The sequence below is a fragment of the Oncorhynchus kisutch genome, linkage group LG7 (assembly GCF_002021735.2).
Source record: "Oncorhynchus kisutch isolate 150728-3 linkage group LG7, Okis_V2, whole genome shotgun sequence".
Classification (NCBI taxonomy): Eukaryota; Metazoa; Chordata; class Actinopteri; order Salmoniformes; family Salmonidae; genus Oncorhynchus; species Oncorhynchus kisutch.
This window is the reverse complement of record NC_034180.2, coordinates 51,178,283-51,195,232: the sequence shown is the minus strand read 5'-3', so window position 1 is coordinate 51,195,232 and position 16,950 is coordinate 51,178,283. Positions and strand designations below refer to the sequence as shown.

The window sequence follows — 16,950 nt, the reverse complement described above, 5'->3', positions numbered from 1 at the left end:
TATGTTAGGACGTAGATCCAACATGACCAAGGTTTGTAAAGGTACTGACCTCGTAGAAGAATGGGTGTCCTGCCATGTCAAAGATGTTCACTTTGATCTCCCGGTCACGCACCTGGACTCTGATGGACAACAAACGCTCAAAATCAGTCACACACCGACTTCAGAAGTCTCCACATCAGTGGTTCTCAACCAGGAGAACTAGTAGGATTACTGACAAAAATGAACATGGTTGAGAACCACTGCTCTACAGTACACTGGTCTGTTTTATCTGGAAACATCTAACAGCAATGGAACCAAACTGTGCATCTTTGGTCTACAAATTATTTAATTATTTTAAAATGTATTCATCATCATTGGGGGTCAACTTACTTGGTGACCCCATAGTCAATCCCTATGGTGGCCAGATACTTGGGCACAAACCTCTTCTCACAGTATCGCTTGATGATGCAGCTCTGCAATGAAGAAACAACGAGATGTATCAACTAGGGTTAAATAAGAGCAACATTACACATGTAAACTAAAGTCAGAATTCATTCTCTGCAGCAGTGGCCTGTGAATTTATTTTTATTTATTTTATTTTACCTTTATTTAACCAGGTAGGCAAGTTGAGAACAAGTTCTCATTTACAATTGCGACCTGGCCAAGATAAAGCAAAGCAGTTCGGCAGATACAACGACACAGAGTTACACATGGAGTAAAAACAAACATACAGTCAATAATGCAGTATAAACAAGTCTATATACAATGTGAGCAAATGAGGTGAGAAGGGAGGTAAAGGCAAAAAAGGCCATGGTGGCAAAGTAAATACAATATAGCAAGTAAAACACTGGAATGGTAGATTTGCAATGGAAGAATGTGCAAAGTAGAAATAAAAATAATGGGGTGCAAAGGAGCAAAATAAATAAATAAATTAAATACAGTAGGGAAAGAGGTAGTTGTTTGGGCTAAATTATAGGTGGGCTATGTACAGGTGCAGTAATCTGTGAGCTGCTCTGACAGTTGGTGCTTAAAGCTAGTGAGGGAGATAAGTGTTTCCAGTTTCAGAGATTTTTGTAGTTCGTTCCAGTCATTGGCAGCAGAGAACTGGAAGGAGAGGCGGCCAAAGAAAGAATTGGTTTGGGGGTGACCAGAGAGATATACCTGCTGGAGTGCATGCTACAGGTGGGAGATGCTATGGTGACCAGCGAGCTGAGATAAGGGGGGACTTTACCTAGCAGGTTCTTGTAGATGACATGGAGCCAGTGGGTTTGGCGACGAGTATGAAGCGAGGGCCAGCTAACGAGAGTGTACAGGTCGCAATGGTGGGTAGTATATGGGGCTTTGGTGACAAAACGGATTGCACTGTGATAGACTGCATCCAATTTGTTGAGTAGGGTATTGGAGGCTATTTTGTAAATGGCATCGCCAAAGTCGAGGATTGGTAGGATGGTCAGTTTTACAAGGGTATGTTTGGCAGCATGAGTGAAGGATGCTTTGTTGCGAAATAGGAAGCCAATTCTAGATTTAACTTTGGATTGGAGATGTTTGATATGGGTCTGGAAGGAGAGTTTACAGTCTAACCAGACACCTAAGTATTTGTAGTTGTCCACGTATTCTAAGACAGAGCCGTCCAGAGTAGTGATGTTGGACAGGCGGGCAGGTGCAGGTAGCGATCGGTTGAAGAGCATGCATTTAGTTTTACTTGTATTTAAGAGCAATTGGAGGCCATGGAAGGAGAGTTGTATGGCATTGTAGCTTGCCTGGAGGTTTGTTAACACAGTGTCCAAAGAAGAGCCAGAAGTATACAGAATGGTGTCGTCTGCGTAGAGGTGGATCAGAGACTCACTAGCAGCAAGAGCGACCTCATTGATGTATACAGAGAAGAGAGTTGGTCCAAGAATTGAACCCTGTGGCACCCCCATAGAGACTGCCAGAGGTCCGGACAGCAGACCCTCCGATTTGACACACTGAACTCTATCAGAGAAGTAGTTGGTGAACCAGGCGAGGGAATCATTTGAGAAACCAAGGCTGTCGAGTCTGCCGATGAGGATGTGGTGATTGACAGAGTCGAAAGCCTTGGCCAGATCAATGAATACGGCTGCACAGTAATGTTTCTTATCGATGGCGGTTAAGATATCGTTTAGGACCTTGAGCGTGGCTGAGGTGCACCCATGACCAGCTCTGAACGGATTTGGGAGAAGGAGAAATGGGGAAGGCTTGGGCGAGTTGCTGTGGGGGGTGCAGTGCTGTTGACCGGGGTAGGAGTAGCCAGGTGGAAAGCATGGCCAGCCGTAGAAAAATGCTTATTGAAATTCTCAATGAATGGGTGTTCATTGGTGATGGTAAGAATTAATTCATTGACTTCCCTAGCTGTTCAAAATGGCACCTAGTCGCACCATTGTTGTTGTTCCCACTGGCTGCTTGGCCTTATTAGGTGGGTCATGTTAAGTATAGCACAGAGGATTTTCAAAACAACCTTTAAATTGCCGATACTTCCTCAATTCCAGACTTGGAAGAAAACACATCTTCTAAACGTCCATGTCTAGTTGAGGTTCGTTTGAATTTAGAAAATGCTCTGATATTAAAATAAATTAATAAATTATTAAAATAAATAATTGAATTTATTAGAAAATGCTCTGTTATTAAAATAAATAAACATGTTTTGCTCCATGAAGTAATCCAACAATGTTGTACGCCTCCATCTTGTTTATTTCAAATATTGTCTCCATTGATTGTGGACAGGTGAGTGTCATCATGACAATCAGCTCTTTGGGGGTGGACACATTTGATGGATCTTTTTTTTTTTTTTTTTTTTTTTTTTACAGAGCTAAATTTTCTAAATTCAAATGAGCCTATTGAAACTAGACATGGAAGTCTATGTAACAGTATAACTTTAGACCGTCCCCTCGCCCATACCCGGGGCGCGAACCAGGGACCCTCTGCACACATCAACAACAGTCACCCTCAAAGCATCGTTACCCATCGCTCCACAAAAGCCGCGGCCCTTGCAGAGCAAAGGGGAACTACCACTTCAAGGTCTCAGAGCAAGTGACGTCACTGATTGAAACGCTATTTAGCGCGCACCGCTAACTAAGCTAGCCGTTTCACATCCGTTACATCTAGAAGACATGTTGTCTTCCAACTTGGAAATTGAGGAAGTACCGTCAAGTAAAAGGTGGTCGAAAATTCTTTGTGCTACAGTTACCTACCTAATAATGCCTATCGGCCAGCTGGAACAGCACTGACGGCCTGATTAGGTGATATTTTTATGGCTACCCTAGCTGGCTGGCATACTGTGGAGGAGGACATATCAGTGTTGAATATAGTCTTATCGATAAGATAGTAATACACAATTCATTTGTATAAACAGCCTGAAACGAATGCCTGCAAAAATCGTGTAAATGTCACTTACAAGCCAGATTGTTGATTAAACCTTTAAGAGCCAGTTGGTCCTGTATATGTTTCCTTCTGCACCGAGGTAAAATTAGTTTGATCCAGTCTTTTGTTGTGAAGTCAGTGTCAACTTCTTTAAATACTTAAGACCATTCAATGGCAGGCAAAAAACTGGAAGTATATGTCACGTTCTGACCTTTATTTCCTTTGTTTTGTCGTTATTTAGTATGGTCAGGGCGTGAGTTGGGTGGGCAGTCTATGTTTGTTTTTCTATGATTTGGGTATTTCTATGTTTCGGCCTAGTATGGTTCTCAATCAGAGGCAGGTGTCATTAGTTGTCTCTGATTGAGAATCATACTTAGGTAGCCTGGGTTTCACTGTGTGTTTGTGGGTGATTGTTCCTGTCTCTGTGTTTTGCACCAGATAGGACTGTTTAGGGTTTCACACGTTTCTTGTAATCAGTTGTTCATGTGTACGTTTACGTATTAAAAGAACCATGGACACTTACCACGCCGCATATTGGTCCTCTGATCCTTTTCGCCTCTCCTCTTCGGAAGAAGAGGAGGAAATCCCTGACAGTATATAGTTACGTGGTATATCTAAGACTAGTGAATTATATTTGAACTTCTCTCGCTAGCCAGCCAGCTAACGTAAATGAACCGGTGAAAAAGCTAAGGGGGGAAACAAACAGTGGCGTGCGTAGAATGTGACAGATTTACTAGCTTTACTTTCAGTGTTAGCCTAACTTTCCCATTGTTTCCATGTAATTAGCCTAACTTTCCCATTACTCTCATGCAATTAACCTAACTTAACTAACTGCTAATATGAACATAGAATGTGACAGATTTACTAGCTTTACTTTCAGTGTTAGCAGGTCGGGTAACACACTAGTGGCAGAATACGTATCATACAGATCATTTGTTGTGGGAGTAATTTGTAACATGGGAGTAATGGGAAAGTTAGGTTAATTACATGGAAACAATGGGAAAGATAAGCTAATTACATGGGAGTATTGGGAAAGTTAGGTTAATTACATGAGAGTAATGGGAAAGTTAGGCTAATTACATGGAAACAATGGGAAAGTTAGGTTAATTACATGGAAACAATGGGAAAGTTAGGTTAATTACATGAGAGTAATGGGAAAGTTAGGTTAATTACATGGGAGTAATGGGAATACCCTACGTCTGTACCCTACTCGGGAGAGTGGTCACGTTAAACCACGCCTAGTCGTGTGTTTCTATAGAATCATAAAGAGGGGTTCCTGCAGATGCAGGAATGCCCAGAATTGCAGCCCCCAATTGCACCCTTCTCGGAGGCGCCCAAAGACGAGAGGTTGTAATATTTCTAGCTAAGGAACAACTTTATGGTTTTCTCACAAAGTTTATTGTTTTAGACTGCAGTTATGATTCTTCTCACAAAACAATGACATCCAACCATACAATGTAGCTATTTTGAATAATTTTGTAATTAATCAAACCATTGAAATATATTTTTGACGATTTCCAATGAACAAGCTAGCTATCGAAAAGTTTCAGCGTGTGTAGTTAAGTTAGCCTGCTAACGTCTTCATAGCTAGTAGCATGTAATCAGGACATGACCAAACTGTTGCTGAGATAATGGATGTTGAAACTTCCATGGAGAAAAGAGGCATTGTTGAAACTCACTCGTAAAACAGGGGGGGGGGGGGTGAATGTGATTCATACCCGAATACCCCAACCAAGGAGCAACTTCCAAAAAAGCTGAGAAGTGAACCATCAATGAGCCAGCTACAGGACAACATCGTCCGCATCCTCACGGCTAAAATCACAGAGAGCACAGATGACATGGATTTGGTGTAAAAGAACACTGTCAGTATCGTTAACCTGAAGAAATCGATTGATTTCAATGCTGAGGAAGTAGAAACTCTGAAGCAGCAGAACGCAACATTGAACATTCAGGTTGCCAAGCAGGAGAAGAAACTCACTGAAATGGAGTCAAAAGGTCAACGAGAATGACCGGTATGGTCGGAGATCGAGTCTTCGAATTTATGGAATAGCAGAAAAATCTGACGAGAACATCAAAGCAAGAGTGAAGGACATTTGCAGGGCAATAGGAGGAGCGAAATGTTGTTGCAGGTTCTCTGGATGTAGTGCACCGCCTGGGTAGGCTGAGAGATGGGGAAAACAACCAGCCACCACGACCAGTGATCATGAGATTCATCTCCAGGACAGCGAGGGATATGACATGGAAAAGTGCAAAGAAAAATGACTATTTAAAGAAGAACAACCTGAGGTTCAAGAAGGATCTGACAGCGTTTGACAAAGAAGCTCGGAATCGTCTGTGGCCGATGATTGAGAGAGCAAGGAAGGAAGGGAAGGAAGGAAGGAGGGGAAAAGTGCATGCTTTGATGGGAGCTAAAGGCTTTTGTTAATGGAAGGGAAATTCACGCTGACGCCTAGCTTGTTGACTGCTGGATTTATCAAGTGAGTTGTGCAAGTTTTATTTTCATCTGATAAAACTTTATATTACTTGAGGAAAGAGCATTGTTTGCGAGACAAACTTTTTTTTTATATATATATATATATATATATATATATATTTTTTTTTTATGGCAGGGAAATTCGCAATGACACTTAAAGTTAGCTTGATGGCTATTCGTTTTACCGATCTATGGCACAATGTTATTTACAATTGTAGAAAAACTATATATAATATAAGTCAACCACTTGCGTGGACTGTTTTTATTTGCAACTAGTAAGAACTTTTCTTTTTGTGAGAACCCGGTTCATGTGAACGTATACAAGTTTAATATTCTTCATATAGTCACTGTGATAGTAAATGTCCATTTCTGTTTTTTCTATTAATGCCAGGGGAATCTGTAATATTTTGAAAAGGAAATCTTTATTTTTGTATTGTAAGAGTGCCGACTTGTATTTAATTCAAGAAACTCATGCCTGTTCCACAGATACTGCGTTTTGGAAGAGTCAACGGGGGAATGATATTTGGTTTTCATTTGGTACTAATCGTTCAGCAGGTGTCGCTATTTTAAAAGGCAACTTTAAGGGTCATATACTGAGTCATGAAGCAGATAATACAGGGAGATGGATTATACTATTGGTAGATGTCAACCACGTTCAATTCATCTCTGTAAACACTTACGCTTCCAATAACAAGTCAAGGTACTGTATTTTATTTAGAGACATTGAGAGGAAAATAAGGAAAATGATGTCTACATTTCCATTAGCCAAAGTAATATGGGGTGGAGATTTTAACACAGTATTACATGATAATCTAGATAGATGGCCTCCTCAGGATAGCAATTCTGTTTGTGAGATAAGGAATATATGTCTAAGGTTAGGTGTTCTAGATAGTTGGAGACATAAGAACCCAGATAAGATCATGTTTACATGGAGTACCAAAGATTTATCTATACAATCCCGTATTGATTTCTGGCTGATACCTGAAGATATGGCCGACAAGGTTGATACAGTCTCGATCGAACCATCGATTTTAACAGACCACAAAGGAATCTCAGTAAAGATAAATATGCACGGTTTGTCAACAAAACAGTTAGAAAAGGTCACTGGTAAATGAACAAGAGTTTACTAGAGAATTAAGTATTTAAGAAGGAAGTAGCAGGAATTATTGATAAATACTGGAATTGTGCCTGTGTTATGAATACGTTTGGAAGTTAATGGGACCTAATGAAATTTCATTAAGGCTTTTGGCTATTTCAATGGGGAAAGAAATTGCTCGTGCCAAGAGAGAGAGAGAATATGACATCATAAAGGGAATAATGGATTATACAAAAAAAAAAAATGAACTAACTAATCAGGAATTACTGGAACTATCATCATTGCAAATGCAGTTAGACTGTATCTACGAGGAAAAAAAAGTTTGAAATATCCAATAAATGTCATTCCACTTCATGATTGTGTCCCACTTGTTGTTGATTCTTCACAAAAAAATACAGTTTTATATCTTTATGTTTGAAGCCTGAAATGTGGCAAAAGGTCGCAAAGTTCAAGGGGGCAGAATACTTTCGCAAGGCACTGTATATATTTCTTTAATTTAGAAAAAGGGGCAGGTGAAAAGACTTCCATATGTAAATGAATGATTAATAATAATCCCAATGAAAATACAAAAGAAATCTCTCAGCATGTTGCCCAGTTTTATCAGAATCTGTATACATCAGCCCAGCCAACTTCCAATATGGATCCTTTCTTAGACACTGCAGCAAACACTGCTAAGAAGGTAGATCATGATTTCAGGTATTGTGGTGATGATGAGTTATGTATTAAAAGCCTTAAGGACAATAGGTCCCCTGGAAATTATGGTTTAATAAGCGAGTTTTATAAAGCCTTCAATGATAAATTGATTCCATTCATTCTTGCTATGTTCCAAGAATCAATAGACAAAGGGGAGTTACCGGCTTCCTTAAAGCAAGGTGGAATCACTTTTCCAAACCTAATAAGGATACTCTTTATATAGACAACTGTAGGCCCATTAGCCTGTTGAATAACGATGGGAAATTATTTGCCCTTGTATTTGCTAAGAGGTTTGAAACAAGGCTTGCATCATATAATTGATGAAGAACAATCTGGTTTTATTCATGGTCAACACATGAGTAATAACATCAGGTTGATCTTAGATATGATTGACTATAATGTCCTCATTCTTAATGATAGCTTTCTTATGTTTGTTGCTTTTATTAAAGCTTTTGACACTGTAGAACATGAGTTTATGTTCAAAGCAATAGGGTTTTTGGGGTTTGATGACTTTTTTTTTAAAGCAGTCCAAACGTTATATAGTGGTTGTACTAGCTCTGTAAAACTAGCTCACGGGACATCCCAAAGATTTGATTTTGGCCGTGGCATTTTTTTTATTTTTTATTTATTTTACCTTTATTTAACCAGGTAGGCAAGTTGAGAACAACTTCTCATTTACAATTGCGACCTGGCCAAGATAAAGCATAGCAGTTCGACAGATACAACGACACAGAGTTACACATGGAGTAAAACAAACATACAGTCAATAATACAGTATAAACAAGTCTATATACAATGTGAGCAAATGAGGTGAGAAGGGAGGTAAAGGCAAAAAAGGCCATGGTGGCAAAGTAAATACAATATAGCAAGTAAAACACTGGAATGGTAGTTTTGCAATGGAAGAATGTGCAAATGCATTGGGCAGCCCTGCAGGGCTGCCCAATTAGTCTATTTTTATTTGTTACTCAAATTATGGCTCTTCATATCAATGAATTGAATTTTCAAGGTGTTTCAGCACTTGGCAATGAATTTAAACTGTGTCAACTGGCTGATGATACCACCACATTTTTAAGAGACAGGAATGAGGTTTCTAAAGCAGTTTCCTGTATTGAAGACTTTTCCTTAGTTTCGGGTTTGAAAATTAATATAAATTCAATTAGTCTTATTTCCACTCAAGGATAGTGTTTTAAAGGAAGTATATGTTATCCCAATCAAATATAAAGTTAATTATCTTGGAATTGTTATATGCAAGGATGAAAAAAACAGAGTGAATTGAACTTTAACCCCATTAATGAGAAAACAAAGAAGTTGAGAGATATTTTGTTATACGGTCGGGGTTTATTGTCCAAAGATGAAGGGATTATCCAGATCAGTTTATGTCTCTTTATCACCTGAATTATCAACAAATATTGTATCAGTAACAAAGTAAAGGTAGATTCATTTAAAATGTTACGTAGAATTTATCCTGTGAAACATGTTTTGGAAACATTCAAGCTGAATATTGACTATAGATGTGATTTCTGTGGAATGGAGAAGGAGACCATTTTGCCTGTATTTATAGCAGAATGTTTTGGATTGACATACAGTATTTCTTACAACAACAAAATAGGACCAGTTGTACTATTTAATGGTTTTGATATAATTATTTATTTCAGAAATTCTGACATAGATATAGATGTAGTATATTTAATTTAACTGCTAATAATTCTCATATTCACAAATACAAATGGTCCATTTCAAAACCTATCTTTTTTCACTTTATAAATGAATTTAAACAATATGGCACTACTTTAACTCAAATGAAAAACCCCAAAAGAAAATGTAAACTTGTTGTATTATTAATCAATATGATTTGTTTTTTTAGGATTCCTGGAATTGTAAATAGTTTGTATGTATGTTAAAATATATATATTATTAATTTGATTTATTAACAATATCAACAAACAAAAGAGGAATAGTCACATGCAAACAAGCATACTTAATAACTATTTACATTGCCAGGAATATATACACATATGCAATTACACCCTTCTCGGCAGGTGGTGACATTGGAATGACTCAATAACACCATCTGCCGGCTTTTGGGCTATAGCAGAGATCGTCTGGGCTACATTATAACGCTAAGGGCTTTGGCTGCAGCCATTTAACGTTACTCCCTGGCTCATTCATACTGTACATACATATATATACCGGATACTAGTTTGGGTACAGCAGAATAGCTGACCTAAACGTTAGTCGACTCACCTTGCCCACCTCGGCATTGCCAAGGCTGATCACTTTTACACGCAGTGATTTCTTGTTCTCACGTCTCTTCTGCACATTCGTATCCATGCTGCTGATATTTAGCTATGTTAAATATTGTTGTTTGTTTGTTTATTTTTTACGTCGTCGTCGATGGTGTTGGCTGTGAAGCTGGAATTCCACTAAAGTTAGATTTGTACAGTACGCTCCGCCTTAACTGGCTAGTAGACATTTACTCAATCTTAAAACAACCTCGTTTACAATTGTATAAGCCGTGCATCGTTATAGATCTGAATAAATATTAGATAAGCTATTCTGGACGAGTGAGACATGTATTTGTTGGGTTAGCTATCTAGCCTTCTTTGCTATCGCCGCTGTTTTGCACAGCTTTGTCTGTCAATTTCTTATTCGCGGAAGCAGATTCGTTATGAAGTCAGAATTTAACAACAGAACTCAGTTATGTTTCTATACATTTTATTAATAATCATACACAGCTGTTTGTATATCATGAAAATGTATATTATCTACAGCGAGTTCATCTTCATATAAGCGTAGTTTTTTTTAACAATAGATTTTAAAGAGTAAAATCTGTTTTAACACCGGAAGCAGTTTCTATGGCAACAGCGAGACATGACAGCAGATTCGCGATGTTTCCTTGCACTGAAACGTGAATTATTTTGTGTGTATTTATTTAATTTATTTGACCACTTTTAAAACACAATATAACCACACATGTGAATAGAGTACAATGCCATTATTTTCCAATGTGGTCCTCATGAAAATACATGAAAACAAAATACATGGCCTTCAGAAAGTATTCAACACCCCTTGACTTTTTCCACACATTTTGTTGTGTTACAGCCTGAATTTAAAATGTATTTAAAAAAAATATTATGTCACTGGCCTACACACAATACCCCATAATGTCAAAGTGTAATTATGTACAAAAAAAAAAAAAAAAATATTAAATGCTGAAATGTCTTGAGTCAATAAGTATTCAACCCCTTTGAAATTCAGGAGTAAAAACATGCTTAAACAAGTCACATAATAAGTGCCCAGATCATCTCCACTACCATGGGATGTATTGTATCCTCCAGTCTTAACGAAGAGGGCCTCCTCTGGAGGGAAGGTCTGCTGCCTGATTCTCCACACTGTATTTCTCTGAGTGATGTAAGGTGTCTGTTAGCCCAAAGCAGCAGTTCCCTTGATGTGTGCAACCATGGTCCGTATCAAATCTATTTTTATTTGTCACATGAGCCGAATACAACAGGTGTAGGTAGACATTACAATGAAATGCTGAATACAACAGGTGTAGGTAGACCTTAAAATGAAATGAAGAATACAACAGGTGTAGGTAGACATTACAATGAAATGCTGAATACAACAGGTGTAGGTAGACCTTACAATGAAATGCTGAATACAACAGGTGTAGGTAGACATTACAATGAAATGCTGAATACAACAGGTGTAGGTAGACCTTACAATGAAATGAAGAATACAACAGGTGTAGGTAGACATTACAATGAAATGCTGAATACAACAGGTGTAGGTAGACCTTACAATGAAATGCTGAATACAACAGGTGTAGGTAGACATTACAACGAAATGCTGAATACAACAGGTGTAGGTAGACCTTACAATGAAATGCTGAATACAACAGGTCTAGGTAGACCTTACAATGAAATGCCGAATACAACAGGTGTAGGTAGACATTACAATGAAATGCTGAATACAACAGGTGTAGGTAGACCTGACAATGAAATGCTGAATACAACAGGTGTAGGTAGACCTTACAATGAAATGCCGAATACAACAGGTGTAGGTAGACCTTACAATGAAATGCTAAATACAACAGGTGTAGGTAGACCTGACAATGAAATGCTGAATACAACAGGTGTAGGTAGACCTTACAATGAAATGCCGAATACAACAGGTGTAGGTAGAAATTACAATTAAATGCTGAATACAACAGGTGTAGTAGACCTTACAGTGAAATGCTGAATACAACAGGTGTAGGTAGACCTTACAATGAAATGCTGAATACAACAGGTGTAGGTAGACATTACAATGAAATGCTGAATACAACAGGTGTAGGTAGACCTGACAATGAAATGCTGAATACAACAGGTGTAGGTAGACCTCACAGTGAAATGCTGAATAAAACAGGTGTAGGTAGACCTTACAATGAAATGCTGAATACAACATGTGTAGGTAGACTTTACAATGAAATGCTGAATACAACAGGTGTAGGTAGACCTTACAATGAAATGCTGAATACAACAGGTGTAGGTAGACCTTACAATGAAATGCTGAATACAACAGGTGTAGTAGACCTCACAGTGAAATGCTGAATACAACAGGTGTAGGTAGACCTTACAATGAAATGCTGAATACAACAGGTGTAGGTAGACCTTACAATGAAATGCTGAATACAACAGGTGTAGGTAGACCTTACAATGAAATGCTGAATACAACAGGTGTAGGTAGACCTTACAATGAAATGCTGAATACAACAGGTGTAGGTAGACCTTACAATGAAATGCTGAATACAACAGGTGTAGGTAGACCTTACAATGAAATGCTGAATACAACAGGTGTAGGTAGACCTTACAATGAAATGCTGAATACAACAGGTGTAGGTAGACCTTACAATGAAATGCTGAATACAACAGGTATAGGTAGACCTTACAATGAAATGCTGAATACAACAGGTGTAGGTAGACCTTACAATGAAATGCTGAATACAACAGGTGTAGGTAGACCTTACAATGAAATGCTGAATACAACAGGTGTAGGTAGACCTTACAATGAAATGCTGAATACAACAGGTGTAGGTAGACCTTACAATGAAATGCTGAATACAACAGGTGTAGGTAGACCTTACAATGAAATGCTGAATACAACAGGTGTAGGTAGACCTTACAATGAAATGCTGAATACAACAGGTGTAGGTAGACCTTACAATGAAATGCTGAATACAACAGGTGTAGGTAGACCTTACAATGAAATGCTGAATACAACAGGTGTAGTAGACCTTACAGTGAAATGCTGAATACAACAGGTGTAGGTAGACCTTACAATGAAATGCTGAATACAACAGGTGTAGGTAGACCTTACAATGAAATGCTGAATACAACAGGTGTAGGTAGACCTTACAATGAAATGCTGAATACAACAGGTGTAGGTAGACCTTACAATGAAATGCTGAATACAACAGGTGTAGGTAGACCTTACAATGAAATGCTGAATACAACAGGTGTAGGTAGACCTTACAATGAAATGCTGAATACAACAGGTGTAGGTAGACCTGACAATGAAATGCTGAATACAACAGGTGTAGGTAGACCTTACAATGAAATGCTGAATACAACAGGTGTAGGTAGACATTACAATGAAATGCTGAATACAACAGGTGTAGGTAGACCTGACAATGAAATGCTGAATACAACAGGTGTAGGTAGACCTTACAATGAAATGCTGAATACAACAGGTGTAGGTAGACCTGACAATGAAATGCTGAATACAACAGGTGTAGGTAGACCTGACAATGAAATGCTGAATACAACAGGTGTAGGTAGACCTTACAATGAAATGCTGAATACAACAGGTGTAGGTAGACCTTACAATGAAATGCTGAATACAACAGGTGTAGGTAGACCTTACAATGAAATGCTGAATACAACAGGTGTAGGTAGACCTTACAATGAAATGCTGAATACAACAGGTGTAGGTAGACCTGACAATGAAATGCTGAATACAACAGGTGTAGGTAGACATTACAATGAAATGCTGAATACAACAGGTGTAGGTAGACCTTACAATGAAATGCTGAATACAACAGGTGTAGGTAGACCTGACAATGAAATGCTGAATACAACAGGTGTAGGTAGACCTTACAATAAAATGCTGAATACAACAGGTGTAGGTAGACCTTACAATGAAATGCTGAATACAACAGGTGTAGGTAGACCTGACAATGAAATGCTGAATACAACAGGTGTAGGTAGACATTACAATGAAATGCTGAATACAACAGGTGTAGGTAGACCTTACAATGAAATGCTGAATACAACAGGTGTAGGTAGACCTGACAATGAAATGCTGAATACAACAGGTGTAGGTAGACATTACAATGAAATGCTGAATACAACAGGTGTAGGTAGACCTTACAATGAAATGCTGAATACAACAGGTGTAGGTAGACCTTACAATGAAATGCTGAATACAACAGGTGTAGGTAGACCTTACAATGAAATGCTGAATACAACAGGTGTAGGTAGACCTTACAATGAAATGCTGAATACAACAGGTGTAGTAGACCTTACAGTGAAATGCTGAATACAACAGGTGTAGGTAGACCTTACAATGAAATGCTGAATACAACAGGTGTAGGTAGACCTTACAATGAAATGCTGAATACAACAGGTGTAGGTAGACCTTACAATGAAATGCTGAATACAACAGGTGTAGGTAGACCTTACAATGAAATGCTGAATACAACAGGTGTAGGTAGACCTTACAATGAAATGCTGAATACAACAGGTGTAGGTAGACCTTACAATGAAATGCTGAATACAACAGGTGTAGGTAGACCTGACAATGAAATGCTGAATACAACAGGTGTAGGTAGACCTTACAATGAAATGCTGAATACAACAGGTGTAGGTAGACATTACAATGAAATGCTGAATACAACAGGTGTAGGTAGACCTGACAATGAAATGCTGAATACAACAGGTGTAGGTAGACCTTACAATGAAATGCTGAATACAACAGGTGTAGGTAGACCTGACAATGAAATGCTGAATACAAACAGGTGTAGGTAGACCTGACAATGAAATGCTGAATACAACAGGTGTAGGTAGACCTGACAATGAAATGCTGAATACAACAGGTGTAGGTAGACCTGACAATGAAATGCTGAATACAACAGGTGTAGGTAGACCTTACAATGAAATGCTGAATACAACAGGTGTAGGTAGACCTTACAATGAAATGCTGAATACAACAGGTGTAGGTAGACCTTACAATGAAATGCTGAATACAACAGGTGTAGGTAGACCTTACAATGAAATGCTGAATACAACAGGTGTAGGTAGACCTTACAATGAAATGCTGAATACAACAGGTGTAGGTAGACCTTACAATGAAATGCTGAATACAACAGGTGTAGGTAGACCTTACAATGAAATGCTGAATACAACAGGTGTAGGTAGACCTGACAATGAAATGCTGAATACAACAGGTGTAGGTAGACCTTACAATGAAATGCTGAATACAACAGGTGTAGGTAGACCTTACAATGAAATGCTGAATACAACAGGTGTAGGTAGACCTGACAATGAAATGCTGAATACAACAGGTGTAGGTAGACCTTACAATGAAATGCTGAATACAACAGGTGTAGGTAGACCTTACAATGAAATGCTGAATACAACAGGTGTAGGTAGACCTTACAATGAAATGCTGAATACAACAGGTGTAGGTAGACCTTACAATGAAATGCTGAATACAACAGGTGTAGGTAGACCTTACAATGAAATGCTGAATACAACAGGTGTAGGTAGACCTTACAATGAAATGCTGAATACAACAGGTGTAGGTAGACCTTACAATGAAATGCTGAATACAACAGGTGTAGGTAGACCTTACAATGAAATGCTGAATACAACAGGTGTAGGTAGACCTTACAATGAAATGCTGAATACAACAGGTGTAGGTAGACCTTACAATGAAATGCTGAATACAACAGGTGTAGGTAGACCTTACAATGAAATGCTGAATACAACAGGTGTAGGTAGACCTTACAATGAAATGCTGAATACAACAGGTTGTAGGTAGACCTTACAATGAAATGCTGAATACAACAGGTGTAGGTAGACCTTACAATGAAATGCTGATACAACAGGTGTAGGTAGACCTTACAATGAAATGCTGAATACAACAGGTGTAGGTAGACCTGACAATGAAATGCTGAATACAACAGGTGTAGGTAGACCTTACAATGAAATGCTGAATACAACAGGTGTAGGTAGACCTTACAATGAAATGCTGAATACAACAGGTGTAGGTAGACCTGACAATGAAATGCTGAATACAACAGGTGTAGGTAGACCTTACAATGAAATGCTGAATACAACAGGTGTAGGTAGACCTTACAATGAAATGCTGAATACAACAGGTGTAGGTAGACCTGACAATGAAATGCTGAATACAACAGGTGTAGGTAGACCTTACAATGAAATGCTGAATACAACAGGTGTAGGTAGACCTTACAATGAAATGCTGAATACAACAGGTGTAGGTAGACCTGACAATGAAATGCTGAATACAACAGGTGTAGGTAGACCTTACAATGAAATGCTGAATACAACAGGTGTAGGTAGACCTTACAATGAAATGCTGAATACAACAGGTGTAGGTAGACCTGACAATGAAATGCTGAATACAACAGGTGTAGGTAGACCTTACAATGAAATGCTGAATACAACAGGTGTAGGTAGACCTTACAATGAAATGCTGAATACAACAGGTGTAGGTAGACCTGACAATGAAATGCTGAATACAACAGGTGTAGGTAGACCTTACAATGAAATGCTGAATACAACAGGTGTAGGTAGACCTTACAATGAAATGCTGAATACAACAGGTGTAGGTAGACCTGACAATGAAATGCTGAATACAACAGGTGTAGGTAGACCTTACAATGAAATGCTGAATACAACAGGTGTAGGTAGACCTACAATGAAATGCTGAATACAACAGGTGTAGGTAGACCTTACAATGAAATGCTGAATACAACAGGTGTAGGTAGACCTTACAGTGAAATGCTGAATACAACAGGTGTAGGTAGACCTACAATGAAATGCTGATACAACAGGTGTAGGTAGACCTTACAATGAAATGCTGAATACAACAGGTGTAGTAGACCTTACAAGTGAAATGCTGAATACAACAGGTGTAGGTAGACCTTACAATGAAATGCTGAATACAACAGGTGTAGTAGACCTTACAGTGAAATGCTGAATACAACAGGTGTAGTAGACCTTACAGTGAATGCTGAATACAACAGTTGAGTAGACCTTACAGT

General features: G+C 38.5%; 1 protein-coding gene across 3 annotated transcripts in view; it reads right to left on the bottom strand.

The window, feature by feature from the left end:
• Nucleotides 1–10,278, bottom strand: part of LOC109881189 (DnaJ (Hsp40) homolog, subfamily C, member 27) — a 22,944-nt gene extending 12,666 nt beyond the window's left edge. For all 3 annotated transcript variants that reach the window (XR_004210677.1, XR_004210678.1, XM_020473343.2), the window contains exons 1-3: nt 9,864–10,278; nt 370–452; nt 50–119 (exon numbers count right to left, since the gene is read on the bottom strand). Coding sequence is in view for 1 of the 3 variants with exons in the window: in XM_020473343.2 (XP_020328932.2) it covers nt 50–119; nt 370–452; nt 9,864–9,950 (240 nt within the window). In the remaining 2 variants the exon portion in view is untranslated. The remainder of the gene's footprint in view (nt 1–49; nt 120–369; nt 453–9,863) is intronic.
• Between the last annotated feature and the right edge of the window lie 6,672 nt (nt 10,279–16,950).